At 45.0% G+C, this 21,473-nt stretch overlaps 2 protein-coding genes across 3 annotated transcripts; both read right to left on the bottom strand.

Annotated features, from left to right (window-relative positions):
- Nucleotides 1-13,609: 13,609 nt before the first annotated feature.
- LOC119329083 (fructose-bisphosphate aldolase 5, cytosolic-like) lies at nt 13,610-15,278 on the bottom strand. The gene is made up of 3 exons (XM_037602064.1): nt 15,118-15,278; nt 14,342-15,027; nt 13,610-14,240 (listed from the first exon to the last, which is right to left on the bottom strand). The coding sequence occupies exons 1-3, from the start codon at nt 15,143-15,145 to the stop codon at nt 13,872-13,874; spliced, it is 1,083 nt and encodes a 360-aa protein (XP_037457961.1). The 5' UTR covers nt 15,146-15,278; the 3' UTR covers nt 13,610-13,871.
- Nucleotides 15,279-16,089: 811 nt separating this feature from the next.
- LOC119329084 (protein transport protein SFT2-like) lies at nt 16,090-18,914 on the bottom strand. Of its 2 annotated transcripts, XM_037602065.1 has the most exons (5): nt 18,779-18,914; nt 18,458-18,711; nt 17,534-17,801; nt 16,686-16,790; nt 16,090-16,459 (listed from the first exon to the last, which is right to left on the bottom strand). In XM_037602065.1, the coding sequence occupies exons 2-5, from the start codon at nt 18,661-18,663 to the stop codon at nt 16,349-16,351; spliced, it is 690 nt and encodes a 229-aa protein (XP_037457962.1). In that variant the 5' UTR covers nt 18,664-18,711; nt 18,779-18,914; the 3' UTR covers nt 16,090-16,348. The 2 variants fall into 2 exon arrangements, with proteins under 2 accessions (XP_037457962.1, XP_037457963.1); XM_037602066.1 differs by lacking the exon at nt 18,779-18,914 and having other exon boundaries at nt 18,458-18,745.
- Between the last annotated feature and the right edge of the window lie 2,559 nt (nt 18,915-21,473).

The following is a 21,473-nucleotide window of genomic DNA, read 5'->3' as shown; positions in this document are numbered from 1 at the left end:
TGATGGAGATCATGGTGTCATGCCGGTGACAACGATGATCATGGAGCCCCGAAGATGGAGATCAAAAGGAGCAAATGATATTGGCCATATCATGTCACTATTTAATTGCATGTGATGTTTATCATGTTTTACATCTTATTTGCTTAGAACGATGGTAGCTTAAATAAGATGATCCCTCGTAATAATTTCAAGAAAGTGTTCCCCCTAACTGTGCACCGTTGCGAAGGTTCGTTGTTTCGAAGCACCACATGATGATCGGGTGTGATAGATTCTAACGTTCAAATACAACGGGTGTAAGCCAGATTTACACACGCAATACACTTAGGTTGACTTGACGAGCCTAGCATGTACAGACATGGCCTCGGAACACGGAAGACCGAAAGGTTGAGCATGAGTCGTATAGAAGATACGATCAACATTAAGATGTTCACCGATGTTGGCTAGTCCGTCTCACGTGATGATCGGACACGGCCTAGTTAACTCGGATCATGTTTCACTTAGATGACTGGAGGGATGTCTATCTGAGTGGGAGTTCATTGAGTAATTTGATTAGATGAACTTAATTATCATGAACTTAGTCTAAAATCTTTACAATATGTCTTGTAGATCAAATGGCCCACGTTGTCCTCAACTTCAACGCGTTCCTAGAGAAAACCAAGCTGAAAGACGATGGCAGCAACTATACGGACTGGGTCCGGAACCTGAGGATCATCCTCATAGCTGCCAAGAAAGATTATGTCCTAGAAGCACCGCTAGGTGACGCACCTGTCCTAGAGAACCAATACGTTATGAACGCTTGGCAGTCATGTGCTGATGATTACTCCCTCGTTCAGTGCGGCATGCTTTATAGCTTAGAACCGGGGCTTCAAAAGCGTTTTGAGAGACACGGAGCATATGAGATGTTCGAAGAGCTGAAAATGGTTTTTCAAGCTCATGCCCGGGTCAAGAGATATGAAGTCTCTGACAAGTTCTTCAGCTGTAAGATGGAGGAAAATAGTTCTGTCAGTGAGCACATACTCAAAATGTCTGGGTTGCATAACCACTTGACTCAGCTGGGAGTTAATCTCCCGGATGACGCGGTCATTGACAGAATCCTTCAGTCGCTTCCACCAAGCTACAAGAGCTTTGTGATGAACTTCAATATGCAGGGGATGGAAAAGACCATTCCTGAGGTGTATTCAATGATGAAATCAGTAGAGGTGGAAATCAAAAAGGAACATCAAGTGTTGATGGTGAATAAAACCACTAAGTTCAAGAAAGGCAAGGGTAAGAAGAACTTCAAGAAGGATGGCAAGGGAGTTGCCGCGCCTGGTAAGCAAGCTGCCGGGAAGAAGCCAAAGAATGGACCCAAGCCCGAGACTGAGTGTTTTTATTGCAAGGGAAGTGGTCACTGGAAGCGGAACTGCCCCAAATACTTAGCGAACAAGAAGGCCGGCAACACTAAAGGTATATGTGATATACATGTAATTGATGTGTACCTTACTAGTACTCATAGTAGCTCCTGGGTATTTGATACCGGTGCGGTTGCTCGCATTTGTAACTCAAAGCAGGAGCTGCGAAATAAGCAGAGACTGGCGAAGGACGAGGTGACGATGCGCGTCGGGAATGGTTCCAAGGTCGATGTGATCGCCGTCGGCACGCTGCCTCTACATTTACCTACGGGATTAGTTTTCAACCTCAACAATTGTTATTTAGTGCCAGCTTTGAGCATGAACATTGTATCAGGATCTCGTTTAATTCGAGATGGCTACTCATTTAAATCCAAGAATAATGGTTGTTCTATTTATATGAGAGATATGTCTTATGGTCATGCTCCAATGGTGAATGGTTTATTCTTAATGAATCTCGAGCGTAATGTTACACATATTCATAGTGTGAATATCAAAAGATGTAAAGTTGATAATGATAGTCCCACATACTTGTGGCACTGCCGCCTTGGTCACATAGGTGTCAAACGCATGAAGAAGCTCCATGCAGATGGACTTTTGGAGTCTCTTGATTACGAATCATTTGACACGTGCGAACCATGCCTCATGGCTAAAATGACCAAGACTCCGTTCTCAGGAACAATGGAGCGAGCAACCAACTTATTGGAAATCATACATACTGATGTGTGCGGTCCAATGAGTGTTGAGGCTCGCGGTGGCTATCGTTATGTTCTCACCCTCACTGATGACTTGAGTAGATATGGGTATGTCTACTTAATGAAACACAAGTCTGAGACCTTTGAAAAGTTCAAGGAATTTCAGAGTGAGGTTGAGAATCAACGTGACAAGAAAATCAAGTTCTTGCGATCAGATCGTGGGGGAGAATACTTGAGTCACGAATTTGGCACACACTTAAGAAAATGTGGAATAGTTTCACAACTCACGCCGCCTGGAACACCTCAGCGTAATGGTGTGTCCGAACGTCGTAATCGCACTCTATTGGATATGGTGCGATCTATGATGTCTCTTACCGATTTACCGCTGTCATTTTGGGGCTATGCTTTAGAGACTGCCGCATTCACTTTAAATAGGGCTCCGTCGAAATCCGTTGAGACAACACCGTATGAATTATGGTTTGGGAAGAAACCTAAGCTGTCGTTTCTAAAAGTTTGGGGATGCGATGCTTATGTCAAGAAACTTCAACCTGAAAAGCTCGAACCCAAGTCGGAAAAATGCGTCTTCATAGGATACCTAAAGAAACTGTTGGGTATACCTTCTACCTCAGATCCGAAGGCAAGATCTTTGTTGCCAAGAATGGGTCCTTTCTAGAGAAAGAGTTTCTCTCGAAAGAAATAAGTGGGAGGAAAGTAGAACTTGATGAAGTATTACCTCTTGAACCGGTAAGTGGCGCAGCTCAAGAAAATGTTACTGAGGAGCCTGCACCGACTAGAGAGGAAGTTAATGATGATGATCATGAAACTTCAGATCAAGTTACTACTGAACTTCATAGGTCCACGAGGACACGTTCCGCACCAGAGTGGTACGGCAACCCTGTCTTGGAAATCATGTTGTTAGACAATGGTGAACCTTCAAACTATGAAGAAGCAATGGCAGGCCCGGATTCCGACAAATGGCTGGAAGCCATGAAATCCGAGATAGGATCCATGTATGAAAACGAAGTGTGGACTTTGACTGACTTGCCCGATGATCGGTGAGCCATAGAAAATAAATGGATCTTTAAGAAGAAGATAGACGCAGATGGTAATGTGACCATCTATAAAGCTCGGCTTGTCGCTAAGGGTTATCGACAAGTTCAAGGGGTTGACTACGATGAGACTTTCTCACCCGTAGTGAAGCTGAAGTCCGTCCGGATCATGTTAGCAATTGCCGCATTCTATGATTATGAAATATGGCAAATGGACGTCAAAACGGCATTCCTTAATGGTTTCCTTAAGGAAGAATTGTATATGATGCAGCCGGAAGGTTTTGTCGATCCTAAGAATGCTGACAAGGTGTGCAAGCTCCAACGCTCGATTTATGGGCTGGTGCAAGCATCTTGGAGTTGGAACATTCATTTTGAAGAGATGATCAAAGCGTTTGGGTTTACGCAGACTTATGGAGAAGCCTGCATTTACAAGAAAGTGAGTGGGAGCTCTGTAGCATTTCTCATATTGTATGTGGATGACATATTGTTGATGGGAAATGATATAGAATTCTTGGAAAGCATAAAGGCCTACTTGAACAAGTGTTTTTCAATGAAGGACCTTGGAGAAGCTGCTTATATATTAGGCATCAAGATCTATAGAGATAGATCGAGACGCCTCATTGGTCTTTCACAGAGTACGTACCTTGACAAGATATTGAAAAAGTTCAAAATGGATCAGTCAAAGAAGGGGTTCTTGCCTGTATGGCAAGGTATGAGATTGAGCACGGCTCAATGCCCGACCACGGCAGAAGATAGAGAAAAGATGAGTGTCGTCCCCTATGCCTCGGCCATAGGGTCTATCATGTATGCTATGTTGTGTACCAGACCTAATGTAAACCTTGCCGTAAGTTTGGTAGGAAGGTACCAAATTAATCCCGGCATGGAACACTAGACAGCGGTCAAGAATATCCTGAAGTACCTGAAAAGGACTAAGGACATGTTTCTCGTGTATGGAGGTGACGAAGAGCTCGTCGTAAAGGGTTATGTCGATGCTAGCTTCGACACAGATCTGGATGACTCTAAGTCACAAACCAGATATGTGTATATTTTGAATGGTGGGGCAGTAAGCTGGTGCAGTTGCAAGCAAAGCGTTGTGGCGAGATCTACATGTGAAGCGGAGTACATGGCAGCCTCGGAGGCAGCACAAGAAGCAGTGTGGGTGAAGGAGTTCATTACCGACCTAGGAGTCATACCCAATGCGTCGGGCCCGATGACTCTCTTCTGTGACAACACTGGAGCTATTGCCCTTGCCAAGGAGCCCAGGTTTCACAGGAAGACCAGGCATATCAAGCGTCGCTTCAACTCCATTCGTGAAAGTGTTCAAAATGGAGACATAGAGATTTGTAAAGTACATACGGACCTGAATGTGGCAGATCCGTTGACTAAACCTCTCCCTAGAGCAAAACATGATCAACACCAGAACTACATGGGTGTTCGATTCATCACAATGTAACTAGACTATTGACTCTAGTGCAAGTGGGAGACTGTTGGAAATATGCCCTAGAGGCAATAATAAAATGGTTATTATTATATTTCTTTGTTCATGATAATTGTCTATTGTTCATGCTATAATTGTGTTATCCGGAAATCGTAATACATGTGTGAATACATAGACCACAACACGTCCCTAGTGAGCCTCTAGTTGACTAGCTCGTTGATCAAAGGATAGTCATGGTTTCCTGACTATGGACATTGGATGTCATTGATAATGGGATCAAATCATTAGGAGAATGATGTGATGGACAAGACCCAATCCTAAGCATAGCTCAAAGATCGTGTAGTTCGTTTGCTGTAGCTTTTCTGAATGTCAAGTATCATTTCCTTAGACCATGAGATTGTGCAACTCCCGGATACCGTAGGAGTGCCTTGGGTGTGCCAAACGTCACAACGTAACTGGGTGACTATAAAGGTACATTACAGGTATCTCCGAAAGTGTCCGTTGGGTTGGCACGAATCGAGACTGGGATTTGTCACTCCGTATGACGGAGAGGTATCTCTGGGCCCACTCGGTAATGCATCATCATAATGAGCTCAATGTGACCAAGTGGTTGATCACGGGATCATGCATCACGACACGAGTAAAGTGACTTGCCGGTAACGAGATTGAACTAGGTATTGGGATACCGACGATCGAGTCTCGGGCAAGTAACGTACCGATTGACAAAGGGAATTGTATACGGATTGATTGAATCCTCGACATCGTGGTTCATCCGATGAGATCATCATGGAGCATGTGGGAGCCAACATGGGTATCCAGATCCCGCTGTTGGTTATTGACTGGAGAAGCGTCTCGGTCATGTCTGCATGTCTCCCGAACCCGTAGGGTCTACACACTTAAGGTTCGGTGACACTAGGGTTGTAGAGATATTAGCATACGGTAACCCGAAAGTTGTTCGGAGTCCCGGATGAGATCCCGGACGTCATGAGGAGTTCCGGAATGGTCCGGAGGTGAAGATTTATATATAGGAAGTCAAGTTTCGGCCATCGGGAAAGTTTCGGGGGTAATCGGTATTGTACCGGGACCACCGAAAGGGTTCCGGGGGTCCACCGGGTGGGGCCACCTATCCCGGAGGGCCCCATGGGCTGAAGTGGGAGGGGAACCAGCCCCTAGTGGGCTGGTGCGTCCCCCTTGGGCCTCCCCCTGCGCCTAGGGTTGGAAACCCTAGGGGTGGGGGGCGCCACCCTTGCCTTGGGGGGCAAGGATCTCCTAGGGCCGGCGCCCCCCCTAGTCACCCTATATATAGTGGGGGGGAGGGAGAGATGCTGCACCCCAAGCCCTTGGCCTCTCCCTCTCCCTCCCGTGACACTCCTCCGTCTCCCTGCGCTTGGCGAAGCCCTGCCGAGATCACTGATGCTTCCACCACCATGATGTCGTGCTGCTGGATCTTCATCAACCTCTCCTTCCCCCTTGCTGCATCAAGTTGGAGGAGACGTCTTCCCAACCGTACGTGTGTTGAACGCGGAGGTGCCGTCCGTTTGGCACTTGGTCATCGGTGATTTGGATCACGTCGAGTACGACTCCATCAACTCCGTTCTCTTGAATGCTTCCGCGCATGATCTACAAGGGTATGTAGATGCACTCCTCTCTCCCTTGTTGCTAGATGACTCCATAGATTGATCTTGGTGATGCGTAGAAAATTTTAAAATTCTACTACGTTCCCCAACAAACGCTTCATTTTTGCAGAAAACCCCTGCAATTATTAGTTTTCAACCCGTGATCCTTCCCCAGTTTCCCCCTGCCCCGACTAAAAAAATCCCCTCTGCGCCGGCCGGCGCCCGACCGCCCGGTTCAGCGCCTCCCGCCGGAGATCGCTCACCGCCGACGAGGGCCACGCCAGTGATCTCCCTCCAGCCCACCTGCCCCTCTTTCCTCTCCGTTCTACTCCTTCTCTCTTGGCCCCCTCGAGCTCGCCTCGATCCATGGCCTCTCCTTAAACCTAGCTCCGGTCACGGCCACGACCGGCTTCACAGCTCCCGGCCGCCATCGCCTGCGCCTTCTCTCGCGTCTCCCTCACCTCGCATGTGCAGCACCGTGGTTGTACGTCGCCAGCGCCATCAGCTGCAGCCCCGCTCTAATCCACCTGCACGCCATGGACAACGGCCATGGAGGACTCACCTCCGGCTGCTCACTCGTTGCTGGCCTGCCAGTACCTCCACCAACATCTCATCCATCTAGATCAGGGGCATTTTAATTTCAGCAGATTTTCTTCTTCTTTGCAACATGGTAATTTGCTGAGATAGAGTCTTGATTTTAATTATTGCAGAATGCCAATCTGCTTTATGTTGGCTTTATCAGGGGCACTTTAATTTCAGCAGATTTTCTTCTTCTTTGCAACATGGTAATTTGCTGAGATAGAGTCTTGATTTAAATTATTGCAGAATGGCAATCTACTTTATGTTGGCTTTATCATCTCAGGATAATCCAGATGTTTTCCTATGCCTTGAGGAGTTGTTGATGGATGATATACATAGGCTACCAAGTGGTAGCTCCAATGTTGCAATTGAGGTCAGCAATGGGTGCTTCTCCTGGGATGGCTCACCTGAGATACCAACGCTGAAGGATCTAAATTTTCAAGCTCGTCAAGGCATGCGTGTTGCACTCTGTGGGATGGTCGGCTCTGGAAAATCAAGTTTGCTCACTTGAATTCTTGGTATGGTGCCAAAGCTATTAGGAGAGGCCAAGACTTGCAGAACAATGGCATATGTCAGCCACACGACATGGATACAGAGTGGCAAAACTCAGGACAACATACTGCTCGGCAAGGAGATGGAGAGTGAGAAGTATGGCAGGGTCCTTGAGTGGTATTCGCTAAAGAAATACTTGGAGGTCAAAGTCATTGGAGAGTGAGGCTGCACTCTTAGTGGCAGGCAGAAACAAAGGATTCCGATAGCCCGAGCATTGAATCAGTATGCTGACAACTATTTGTTCCATGATCCGTTCAACGTAATTGATGCTCATACAGGATCCCAATTTTCCAAGGTAAAATACAATCTCTTTTTGTTACTGAACTTTTTTCCTACAATATTTGTATTTGTTCCGCTTGAAAAAGCTAGGACTGATCTTTTGATAATGTTATGTAGAATCTTTGCTGAACTCCCTTGGTGTTAGTTGTTCTTGAACCGAAGAAACTTGCGGTATGGAATTGACATCATTCAGTTCCTTGATGAAAACAAAGTTGCATGTCCTTTTAGTCTAAACGTAATATTATGCCTTGGAGCATATGATGGGGGATAAATCGCAGTTATGAACTGCATTGCACGTGCATGAAGGCGAATGATTTTTCTCGATGCCATTGCCATCTGGTACATTGTGTTTATCAGTGAGTAATTGGTACAAAGTTCAGATTATTAGTTTATGTTTGTCTTGGCAGATCAATGGTTTCGCTGTGGTCGTCGGGAGAAATATCATCAATGGTAGGGGAAAAGCAGGTAGGCTGAGGCGGGCACCCACACCAAGCGGCCGACCCAGGAAGGCAGCCCTGCAACTCCGCCTCGTGCCACTACCCATCTCTATGTTTGTGTCAGACCCAGCGCAAGGTAGAGGCAGAAGAAGAGGCCGGGAAGAAAAGCTGCAAGGTAGGAGGCTTTTGATCTGAAGGCAAGTTGGATGATCTGCTCACAAAGACACAACTCTATTCTGAATTTCTACTTGAAAAGATTGATCATGTCACAAATGTACCTTGGCTATCTCTCTCACTGTGTGCTGAACAATGTTTTGCTTATTTTCATCTTGGTTGCTGACATTGATGGTGTTATCTGTCAGAGAAAGTTGTTGAAGTGGAAGAAGAAGATGAACCTGTAGAAGAGCTGAAAAAAGGACGTGGTAGAAAGAAGGAAGCGAAGCCTAAACAGTATAATGATGTGAGTTCGGATTTCCTATGTTTTCTTCCCTTCTTCATCAATATGATAGCATAGTTGTCTTCTAGATTATGCGAATGTCTTTGGTTGTCATATACTATGGATGCATTGTAGTTTGATGTGTCGTCTGTATTAACTGCTCAACAGACTTTCCTTGAATAATTATACAGAGACTGTTCTATCTCTTATTGTTTCAAAAAATTCTGATTAACCGCTCCACCTGTGACAGTACTAAGCCGCGCATCCAAGACACGACGCTTGTTGGAAAGCTGGTCAAGTGGGCCCTCGACTGCGAGTTTTAGCTGATTGATCCTGCACATTAGCCTAATTGCTACAATAAACGGACTTACAACAATGATGCTTTCTATATTGAATTTTTATATTCGACCTCACCATTGCTTAGTTTCCTTTCTTGATGTCAAGACACAAAGAATTTGATATTCAATTATTATTTTTAGTTTTTACAATAGAGTGCTTCATTTATATGTATTACTGTAGACACATGTGAAGTCAGGCTTGTTCTTATTATTGCTCATGCAACCCTAAACTTCAGTTAAATGTACTACTTTATCAGGTTTTAGTGTCCAGATCTTCATTACAAAACAGGGTCGATGGTATATGTGAATTCTGTATTGGTTATAGGCAAGTAGGATGACATGCTCATCTGTTATCATGAGTGTCGTGTTTACATTTGCAGTTCAGATATTAAGCTTAAGCTAAAGATCTAACTGTACTGTCTAGAGGTGGAATGGGTAAGCTCTCTTTATGGTCCTTTTTGATGAATATCTTGCAAATGCCACACTAAAGTGGGTATTATGACGAAAATATGCCCTAGAGGCAATAATAAAGTTATTATTTATTTTCCTTATATCATGATAAATGTTTATTATTCATGCTAGAATTGTATTAATCGGAAACATAATACATGTGTGAATATATAGACAAACAGAGTGTCACTAGTATGCCTCTACTTGACTAGCTCGTTAATCAAAGATGGTTATATTTCCTAACCATTGACAAAGAGTTGTTATTTGATTAATGGGATCACATCATTAGGTGAATGATCTGATTGACATGACGCATTTCATTAGCTTAGCACCCGATCGTTTAGTATGTTGCTATTGCTTTCTTCATGACTTATACATGTTCCTATGACTATGAGATTATGCAACTCCCGTTTGCCGGAGGAACACTTTGTGTGCTACCAAACGTCACAACGTAACTGGGTGATTATAAAGGAGCTCTACAGGTGTCTCCAAAGGTACATGTTGGGTTGGCGTATTTCGAGATTAGGATTTGTCACTCCGATTGTCGGAGAGGTATCTCTGGGCCCTCTCGGTAATGCACATCACATAAGCCTTGCAAGCATTGCAACTAATGAGTTAGTTGCGAGATGATGTATTACGGAACGAGTAAAGAGACTTGCCGGTAACGAGATTGAACTAGGTATTGAGATACCGACGATCGAATCTCGGACAAGTAACATACCGATGACAAAGGGAACAACGTATGTTGTTATGCGGTCTGACCGATAAAGATCTTCGTAGAATATGTAGGAGCCAATATGAGCATCCAGGTTCCGCTATTGGTTATTGACCGGAGACATGTCTCGGTCATGTCTACATTGTTCTCGAACCGTAGGGTCCGCACGCTTAAGGTTTCGATGACAGTTATATTATGAGTTTATGAGTTTTGATGTACCGAAGGAGTTCGGAGTCCCGGATGGGATCGGGGACATGACGAGGAGTCTCAAAATGGTCGAGACGTAAAGATCGATATATTGGACGACTATATTCGGACATCGGAAAGGTTCCGAGTGATTCGGGTATTTTTTGGAGTACCGGAGAGTTACGGGAATTCGCCGGGGAGTATATGGGCCTTATTGGGCCATACGGGAATAGAGGAGAGAGGCCAAAAGGAAGGAGGCCTGCGCCCCCCCTCTGGTCCGAATTGGACAAGGGGTGCAGCCCCCTTTTCCTTCTTCCTCTCCCCCTCTTTCCCCTTCTCCTACTCCAACAAGGAAGGAGGGAGTCCTACTCCCGGTGGGAGTAGGACTCCCCTTGGTGCGCCCCCTCCTAGGCCGGCCGCCCCCTCCCCTTGCTCCTTTATATACGGGGGTAGGGGGGCACCCCATGACACACAAGTTGATCTTCATGATCGTTCCTTAGCCGTGTGCGGTGCCCCCCTCCACCATATTCCACCTAGGTCATGTTGTAGCGGTGCTTAGGCGAAGCCCTGCGACGGTTGAACATCAAGATCGTCATCACGCCGTCGTGCTGATGGAACTCCTCCCCGAAGCTTTGCTGGATCGGAGCTCAGGAAGCGTCATCGAGCTGAACGTGTGACAAGAACTCGGAGGTGCCAGAGTAACGGTGCTTGGATCGGTTGGACCGGAAAGACGTACGACTACTTCCTCTACGTTGCGTCAACGCTTCCGCTTCGGTCTACGAGGGTACGTAGACAACACTCTCCCCTCTCGTTGCTATGCATCACCATGATCTTGTGTGTGCGTAGGAAATTTTTTAAAATTACTACGTTCCCCAACAATTAGTCCAATATGTTCTTATGTCTATGGATCCGGGAAATGTTGATGCTTTATTGGTTTTGGTTACAAAAATGTTAGCTGTACATGTTTTCATCTTGATTATACGGAGTTCTTAAGTAATACTACTTCTCAGTTAGTTCATTAAAGTAATGATACAATCAATTGGATTGTTTTCTACGGTTATGGATCTAGCGAAAAAAAAATGCTATTCTCACATCATTGTTTTAATCCAATGTTCAGCTTTCATGCTATAAGCTTTACTGCTTTAGACATTTTCGTAGGAAATGCTGAACGTTCGTATCAATTGAATCAATATGGCCTTACATGTAGTGCCGGTACTGTTAAATTTGTAGATATCTTATTTTATTCAGCAGTACATTTATTTTCTTTTCACTTCTTTTTTATAAATGTCATGGAGTCAGTTATAATAGTGATTTCTTTTCCTTCTGAAAGAAATTGTTTGTCTGCTTTGGGTTTCAATTTTAATGACAGCTCGGTACAATCTGTAACTACTTATAGACTACTTCATCTGGATGGGTTTGCAACTTTGTGTACAGTTTGCTTCAATACCTCTGTTACCATTCTACTGTCTGCTGCTATTTTTTCATTTGTTCAGTTGCTACCTCTACCCACCAAGTTGATTTTCTGCGGATAGAGTTGAAGGTGAGGGTCGTCTATGGGTCATCGTCTGACATGGTGGCCACCAAGTTGAGGTGAACATAGGCAACGTTGGTCATGCTCAATAGGTAATGTCACAGCAGCTGAATTTCTTCATAACTGGCATAGGCAGTTATCGTCTTGTGTGCTGCTATTTCTAGAGGTAACCCCCTAATCAAATAAAATTTTGGCGTCTGATTCATCATACAGTATTTGTGCTTGGCGGGATAAACTTCTAAGATGACTTTCTATACTTTGTTAGGTGAATGGTATGTATAGCATGCATGTACCATCATATACATCTAGCCTGCCCGTAAGTGCAGTAAGAAATAATGACATGATGAGCTAGGGTGAGAATTTCAAAGTGTTGAAGACAGAATCAGGCTTTTATTTCTTGAATTATTTGAAGTGGATCATATATATGTAAAACTTCAAATAATTTCTGAACCCACTAGATGTTGCAGCGTAGAACTACTACTTCTTCAACTTGAAAAGGGTCCATGTTTTTTTTCATAGCTGCATTGTTAGCTTATCTATTGATTGTGGTTTTCTTCCTGGTAGTTATAACTAAGTTGTCGCTTTACTGTAAACTGCACATATGCAATTGTGAAGGGCATCGAGTTTTTTCTTCAGAAACAAAGATCGTAAGCTTCTCTTATTCCCAGCAAAGCTCTCTACTTTATTTCGACTGTAGAGTAGGGGGGCGAAGACAATTTATGAGCGGAATGGTAGTGAAGAGAGGAGCTGCACAGTGGCTTCTCGTCGTGACAACTATTTTTTTACCTCTACAGTTTTGCAATAGTTGACTTGATGTTTTGCTTTGGCTGCTTTGTTGTGTACAATGGGTGGTTGTAGCTGCTACCTGTAGCATTGTATGGTTCAAGTGTTTTGTCTTTGATGCAATCCAAATTTTGGCAGCAATTGTTTTGGAGACACGGGAGAAGACTTTGGGGCGACGTAGCAGTGTGTGGAGCGAGCGGAGCGCCAGGAAAGGCCACAGCAACACCTGCGCTTCAACCAATTACGATGGCCTCTGATCGAACCATACTAAGCTAGTGTAAAGGAATTGACAAAGTGCAAAATTGTTCAAAGAAATATGGCGGGTGGTCCCACATCTCAAAATAGAGGGAGAACTCGGTTGTGTCATTTTATCCAACTATATATCAAACATGTGCCTTTTTGTCAAAGACAAAAGAAAAGTGTACTATGAAAGGAAATGTGTGCCATTTTTATCAAATGTCTCCTATCCCACTTCCACCCATGTGTTTCTCCTAAGTCATCTGCCCTTCCCATGCTGCCTTTGCCTCCTTCCTGAATCAACAGATCATCATCGATATCGGTTGCACCCGCACCATTGTCCCATCCACCTCTTCATCCTCCTCTCCTACTCCCTGCAAGTGCCGCTAGCTATCGCCAACGATTTTTACAATGTTCTTGACATTGTAAATGTCTCACGTTCTGGAACCTACACACTTAAATGTCTGTTAGAGATGTTTATCACATACACATGCCAACGGCACGGAGGGAAGGAAAATAAGCGGCGATATGGATGAGATGCCGTGTTGAAATAGAGGACGTGGATCTGCGCCAGGGAGCGGGTCTTAACTAAGGACCTGAGCTATTTTTCTATCTTCCGTTGCAACGCACGGGCATTTTTACTAGTTTATATCTATATATCTATATATCAATATAAAAAACCCAAAGAGGCAGATCCAATTAATCTCGGGCATCAAATCATGTCAATCTAACGACCTAGACTGCTTTAATGTCGAGCGCTCAACACGTTTAGCGTGCAGTTAATTTCATGCCAAATATATTGCTAATCACATAATAACACGCAAATAATATCCTACTTAATATCCGCATGCACTTAATATACTTCCAAATTAACGTGCATTGTACGTACACATTGACTAGTGATATTCAAATTTTCCATGAATCAAGCTCAAACATGTAAAAGCGTTGCATTCACACTTTCATATACCACTTATATATCATCAGTAGTTCTGGTTAAATAGGAGAAGGGGAAGGGAGAGAGAATTTAAGTACACGGCAGAAAAGGAAGAGCATATATATCTGCATGCACGCACGAATCTCGGCGCAATCCATGTGCCGCGCCGTGTACACACGGGTTGCACCGAGATCCTAGGTCCGGGAATGGCGCGGGAGCGACGGTGCCTTAGTACTTGTACCCCGCGACGTGCAAGCTCTCGGACGCGGCGGCGTCCCCTCCGGCGGCAGCGCCGCCGTACTTGCCGAGCGTGGCCTCGGAGTTGCCCTTGCACCGCGCGAGGAAGGTGGCCTGCGCGTCGGCGACGTTCTCCTTCTTGCCGGCCCACTTCTTGATGGTGCTCTGCTGCAGCGCCCGGCCGAAGGAGAAGGTGAGCGTCCAGGGCTTGAGCACCGGCAGCTTGTTCATGGCGTCCAGGTTCTGCGTCGCCTGCTCCTCGCTCTGCCCGCCCGACAGGAACACCACCCCGGGCACCGCTGGCGGCACCGTGCGCCGCAGCGCCGCCACCGTGTACTCCGCTATCACCTCCGCGCCAACCTATGCGCACAACCATTCACAGCACGATCAGCCATGCAAACAAGACCATGAAGATCATAGTACATAACTCTGAAAGAAGTACGGCGAGGGAGGGGACGTGCCTTGGGGCTGTCGGAGCCGGGGGTGACCATGTTGGGCTTGAGGAGGGTGCCCTCGAGGAGCACCTTGTGGTCGTTGAGCGACTTGTAGACGGCGGCGAGGACGCGCTCGGTGGCGGCGGCGCAGGCCTTGATGTCGTGCGGCCCGTCGGTGAGGATCTCGGGCTCCACGATGGGGACCAGCCCGTTCTCCTGGCAGATGAGCGCGTACCGGGCCAGCCCCTCGGCGTTCTGCTTCACGGCGAGCTCGGACGGCTCGGCGCCGGGCCCGATCTTGAGCACGGCGCGCCACTTGGCGAAGCGCGCGCCGGCCTCGTAGTACTTGGCGCAGCGCGCGCCCAGGGAGTCGAGGCCCTGGGTGGTGGTCTCGCCGACGGTCCCCGCGATGTCCACGGTGCCCTTGTCCACCTTGATGCCCGGGACGACGTTGCCGGCCTTGAGGATGTCGACGAACGGGGTGCCGTCGGCGGCCGTCTGGTAGAGCGTCTCCTCGAAGAGGATGACGCCGGAGAGGTACTCCAGGGCGCCCGGCGCCGTGAAGAGCATCTCCCGCAGCGCCTGCCGGTTGGCCTCCACGTTCTCCACGTTGATGCTCGCCAGCCGCTTCCCGATGGTGCCCGTCGACTCGTCCGCCGCCAGGATGCCCTTCCCCGGCGTCGCGATGTACTTGGCCGTCTTGATCAGCTCCTCTGCGCATTTCATCATAACACAAAAACCATCAGCAAGCTGCACCACAGACTCTAAAAACACAGTAGCCAGGCGAAACACAAGGCGAGAACCTGCGTATTTCCCGACGAAGGCAGACATGGCGGCGGCGGCGAGCGTGTCGGTCAGGAGCTCCGGGACCGGCGGACCGGTGGCTGCAAAATCCAAACGCTGGGCTGCTCGGCTCGCGCTTTTTGTGAGGTGGGTGTGCGAGCTATCTGTCTCGCCTTATAAACCCCGGACGTGAGGAGGATATGCCGAGCGGGCGAGGGGGATCTGTGATGCGCGGGCCACTGGCTCGCGCGGCGCCGGTCACTCGTTGGGGGTCGGGGGGATAGGGGGGGCGAGCCGCGCCACCCAAACCGGCCTCCGCCTGCTGGCCAGACAAAAATACTAGGAATACAATTTTCGCAGCTAGGAACAGATACATGTAGACACCATGGAGGAAGATCGATCCAAGAAAAAACTGAACAAGTGGTTGTGGTGATGTGGACTTTATCCATGCAGGGTGAACGTAGGGCTGGCCGGGTTTCTGACACGACACGAATGTATCATCAGATGGTGGAGCATACATATATGTAATACAGTTTTGCTAAAGCACATCTAGATGTGCCATAAGTATTGCACATCTAAGTCCTATGTCATTGATCTTACGTTGAGATTCGTGTGAGTATTTCCTTTTTCTTTTTTCTTTATACTTGATTCATTCATTTAGATGTGCAATAACTAGAGCACATCTAGATGTGCCCTAGATACATCCTATGTAATATTTCATTTCCCCGCTCTGCCGTGGGGATATGTGGGCTGTGGTCCGGTGTACAGTGACAGAGTGAGGTGCCAACACGACGTGTAATGTTGCAGTCTACAACAATGTTTTTTCAGTATTTTCCGAGGCCTCGCAACGTGGAAGATATTTAAATTGGATATTTTGATGCACTCTAGGGCTTTGGTGTTATCGTCGTCGGATTTCCGGGAAGTTGGCAGGGTAATGTGATGTAACCAAGGGAGTACATGATACAAGATCGAATGCCAGGCATGCCGCGACGTTACAAAATTCACAAACTATCTGTCTGTCTATTATATTTCGATTCCACACGTCTCCATAAAGAACAAAGCATCTCATCGAGCATGGTTTCCATGGAATCAGTAATACTATCGGTAAGTTGGACATGCATGTATATCGGTGAACACAAGCTCCAGGGTCATCTTTGACACACTCTCTCCATGTCAAAAGCAAAAGCCAAAAAATGTTACTGAGCTGAACACAGGCTGAGACAGATGGGTGAGAGTAACTAACGGATGAACTCATCGCCCGAAGCATCTCAACACTGAGGCCACAAGGGTAGATGACAGAAACTTCATTCCAGCAGACCCGCCAGGGAAGTATGAGATGGCATAGTATACTAGAGCAAGGATCTGAAAAATAGAAGAGTTTTGTTAGCTCGAAGCTAATAGAAGTGATTGAATGCTCGGTACGCAACTGCTACCAGAGACACCAACAATGCCACAAACTGCAACTTTAAGGGGTTTGATGACCTATTCACATGCTACAAATTCACAGTTCTCTTCAAAGTTATTCCTGTTGCTAGCATGCAGAGAAGGGCAAAATAACAGCACAAGAGATTGTGGGAGAAAATTTCACCTGAAGACAAGAGAAGAAAACAGAAAGTATGTAGCTATGGAGCACCATTGACACATAGATGGTAGCAAACATGCTGCCAACAAATCCAATGGTGAAAGGTAACCTCTGTGGAAAAAATTAAAACAACTTCAGAAAATGTACCAAAAACATACTTATTTTCGAGATATAACAAAACTTAAATATATAAAATATAAGATATGAACTAATTAAATCAATAACCCAGTAAGTTCCTTATAAACTGTTGGAATAAAAAAAGTATGACATGGGAATACATAAAACCCAAAATGTGCATATTATTTTGTGAAAAGAAAGTATGTTATCATCTAAAAACACATCAATTTTAAAACAAAGAATACATTCAGTTATTCACTAAGCATGCCTTTGACATGGAACAATAAAAAACAATGCACATTCGATTTTCTGTAGAAAAGCACTTAACCATTGGCAGAAAATCATTGACAATGCATTTTTCAGGTTGATGTTTCACAACTGGATGCTCACTTGATAACATGTCAAATTATCAATGCCTCAAGGACATGCTATGTTACTGTATAAATTTGACCATACATTTTCCTTTTCTTTTGTACTTTCTTCAAAGCAGAGGAATTGTTTGATCATTACTAGAAAAATAAAAGTACAAAATGCGCTCCCAGCAAAATGTATACAATATACAACATATATAGCTTAACTAATATCTTCAAGGAGAGAATTGGATGGAAACAATCTAATATGTGCAGTTTGTGGTAAAATAGAAATTATCAAAAGACAGAAGAAAACAGCACAAGTTTTGTTGAACAGTGCTTCCCAGGAATGGTGCTTATTTAAGGACAAGGAAAATGAACTGATACCTCTCTGGAAATCATATGAAAGAGCTGATTCTTGGGCCCTTTCAATGCAAAGAAAGATCCAATGATGAAGGCACATCCCATAGTGAAACAGATCGCAAACTTTTGAGGCATTATTACCATGACTGGCAGGAATATTGTGAACGCGATGAAAACTAGGAAAATGCCGCTGGCAAGAAAAAGGCCGAAATACATGAGAGATTTGCCAGATGGAACACTGCTTGTTGAGGACTGGAAGCTGCCAGGGAACCCTCTAACTCCTTTAGATACCCTGGAGAGAATAGAATGGCAAGGCAATCAGCATTCAGCAAAAACTAAACAGTTAAAAGAAAGGTTAACTAGAGGTTTGGTCAATGCCATCTTTTACAATTGTTCCTCTAGTTAATCTTGAAGAGCTGTGGCGATGTTTAGCCTTTCAAATTGCTTTAGAGCTAACAATCAACAAATGGCTTTCATATGTATGAGGTATGACTCTAAGCAGCTCGCCATTACAACATGAATCACGATGGTGACTTGCCAAAACATAGATTCCTTGATTGTCTATATACCTAATAAGCGACTAATTCAGCCCAACACCTTGCTCCTGACTAACGATCCTCAATCACGATTTGAGATAACCGGAGGAAATACAGTGCTGGCTAAGAATGATCTAATTGGCCAATGCTAAGAAGCTATTTTACAATACTAGCTATGGAGCAAAAGCCTGCGCAAATTCTCTTCACATGCAAGCGATGTAACCAAAAAGAAACAGCACCGAAGCAGTCTCGATCCACATGGAGGCGATCCGGGAAGCGCTACGCTACTACAGTAACAATTTATTCATGGCACCGGTAGTTAAGCTTGGCTGGGGAGAATCCACCGCACCCCGATTCACTCGCGCAAACCCTAGGAGGAGGCGGAGCGACGACGAGAGGGGGGCTTGCTTACACGCCGAAGGTGCCGGTGACGCGGTCGTTGGCGGAGCGGACGGCGGCCTCGATGTCGATCCCGAATCCTCCGCCGACGTCCTCCTCGGCGGAGCGGGCGGCGGCGTAGGAGTTCCATTCCGCGAGCAGAGACGGCGGCGGCTGCGAAGACGCCGCCGACGAGGAGGAGGAGGGCGAGGGCCCGGAGCCGGAGAACCACGCCTGCATCTCGGGCCCACGCCGCCGGGGAGGAGTAGAGACGGCCGGAAATGTGGCCTGTTTACTTGTTGTTGTTATTACGAACCCCTCAAAAAATTATTATTTTTTGTTACGATTTGCTCACCTAAACGATTTGTTTTAGCTGGGGTGCGAGAGCCTTCCCTTGCCGGTGTGGACCGCCCTGGCCTCGCTCGCAAGCTCCGAACCCATCCTATCTGCGCTCCCTTTTCCAGTTAGTCGTGCCTGGCCATCGCCGTTGACCTCGACGCGGCCGCGGTCTGTGTTGTGTGATTTGGACATACTAGTAAACGCGCACGTGCAACGCACGTCTCTTCAATGGCAATGTAGGGGCGGCGACCTCAGAAGCGACATCATTTGAGTGCACAAGGCATGTTGGAGCAGTGGATGTCGGGGGCAGCGACCTTGAGAGCTTTCCATCTTCAACGACATGAACCTTGTGTCGTGGGTTGCAAGTATTGTAGGCATGTGTAATGCTTGTCTTTTCATTGCCCCGGAAGAGTGCCTCATGACTTCTTTTTCGTTTGCTGGTGTTTGTTATGGCATTTGGCACGCTGTCGAGAGTGGGGTTCGCCTTCTTGTTTTGATTTTTGCCTGGTTTGCCATGATTAACTATCTTATGCTTAATCAACTAAACGACAAAGCTTTTGCTTTTGTGTGTTTGAATTTATTTTTACTCATGCTCATTTACTCAACTAAAATTCAAACATATGGAATGTGTTTTTTACCAGTCAAGAAGGCATGATAAACACAAAGGATAACACTCATGTCTGCTTTGAAAATCCATACAGGATAAAATCGAATTAAGAAGCAAGACCATAGAGAAATAGACCTAGAGAGTGCAGTTTCCCATACTTACATATTCATGACATCTTCTGCCAATTTTTAGTGAATCGTGTTGATAACTTTCACCCCTCTTAGAAAAAAGAAAGAGAAAACAGGCTATTCATTGCTAATCCTTTGGAATGATATAAAGGAATCATGTACTGAACTGATGGTTATACATTATACCAAATTCTAGATCAGATCAGAAATAATACCAAAGGAAAAATCCATAATCGGGCTTCAAATAACACCACCCGCTGAATTTAGTTACATTTTTACTAATCCAAACAGGCAAAACGTTATTTTTGAATTTAAACACATTTACATGCTATACTTTAAGGTGTGGATATAAAGAGAGGAAATATACAAAATAAGATAGAGTAGTGGAGCGGAGAGCCACATCATCGGTCAATCTATGATAGGCAAGTGAATGATGCGGTGCCGCGTCTGCTTTTCACTGGTGGCAAATGGAAGCGGCTGCCAAATGAAGGAGATGCCCCTGGATGCTGTGCCTCCCTGGGAGTCCTCCCGTTCTACACTCATTGTGTAAAACAGTCGAGGAATTGCACAGGTGCTCCTAGTAATCTTGCACGCGAACATTGCACCAAACAGTAGAGAAATCACACAGGGTAACTTGTTAGGATATCAACAAAGAAACTATACCAACTCTGCCTTGCTGTAGCACATGTTTACTTATAGTAAAATACATACACCAGTGCAAATATTATTCACACAAATGAAGTAAAATATAGCTACAATCACACACAGAGAGAAATAAGAGACGAACCTTTAGGTAGAATCCCTACAGTTGAGGTGAAAGGCCCGACAAAATATTGAAAGTTACCAAATTAGATGAGCATATAGAACCGTGCTTTAAATTGTCTGGGAGAATACAACATCCATACATCTTTTACGAAATATCACAATCAGATTGTAAACAGAATACCTTGCTAGTTGCAAAGCCTCCTTAAGTACCATCTTTATACTATTATTTAGTAAAAAGCTCCCTGGTTTCAATTATCCTAATATAACAGCTCATCATTGTATGCATAATATGCAAATAAATCACTAAAAATCAATTAAAGGAGGTGAGTAATATGTCCTAATAATATAACAAGATGGATTGGCGTGTCGGAAAACAAACCTGTGGTGTCCCTCCAAGACATCTCTGCAGACAACATTCTTGGTGATTTTTCTAGTGGGCGAATAAACTATGTGTTAGACATGCACAAATTATTATCACCTTTCAACTGTCGGCATGTAAAAATACACAACAATAACTCATTGGCAATAAAGGAAAGTTTCAATTTCATCTACCTGCATACCAGTCGAGTGAAATTAAAACTTTCCTTACAATGTGTATATACAAGCTCTAATCAACAATTGTACCTTCTGTACTTGGAAGAATATGTAGGTGTCTAGGGACCAATAGCACCTTTGTTGTTGCATCTACTACTAATTTCTTAAAATAAAATTATAAGTTTGAGAGGAAAATGAATACTTGTACAGTTGCCATATATAATTGTACCACTGTGTACTACAAAAGAGAAAAGAACAAGCCAAATCAAGGACATCTTTTAATTCTCAGGTTTCTATCCATTGCAAATTTCATGTTTATTAATTATTCCAGTGAGTAATAGCAATAATCATGTAGTGCATACCTAGTTAATCTGCACGGTTTGGGAAGAATGATGTGTAGAACTGTGTATTTTTAGTTTGCCCGGTAATGTGCATAGTGGTTTATCACCATGCTAGGATCAAAGGCTATTCAAACATCTCAACCTACCAAGATTGCCTGCAAGATGGCAGACTTAAGCCCTTAACTGGATAGAAAACGCTAAAAATCTACTAAATAATTGTAATCCCTGAGATTTTACATCTTTTCATGATCACCCACATAAGCATGCTTACCTTCCATTGACCCAATAATGCCATGGGGCACACAATAAGAACACCTCGTAATATAGTGTTCTAAG

Source organism: Triticum dicoccoides, chromosome 7A (assembly GCF_002162155.2).
Source record: "Triticum dicoccoides isolate Atlit2015 ecotype Zavitan chromosome 7A, WEW_v2.0, whole genome shotgun sequence".
NCBI classification, from domain to species: domain Eukaryota; kingdom Viridiplantae; phylum Streptophyta; class Magnoliopsida; order Poales; family Poaceae; genus Triticum; species Triticum dicoccoides.
This window is presented reverse-complemented; position numbering and strand designations above follow the sequence as displayed.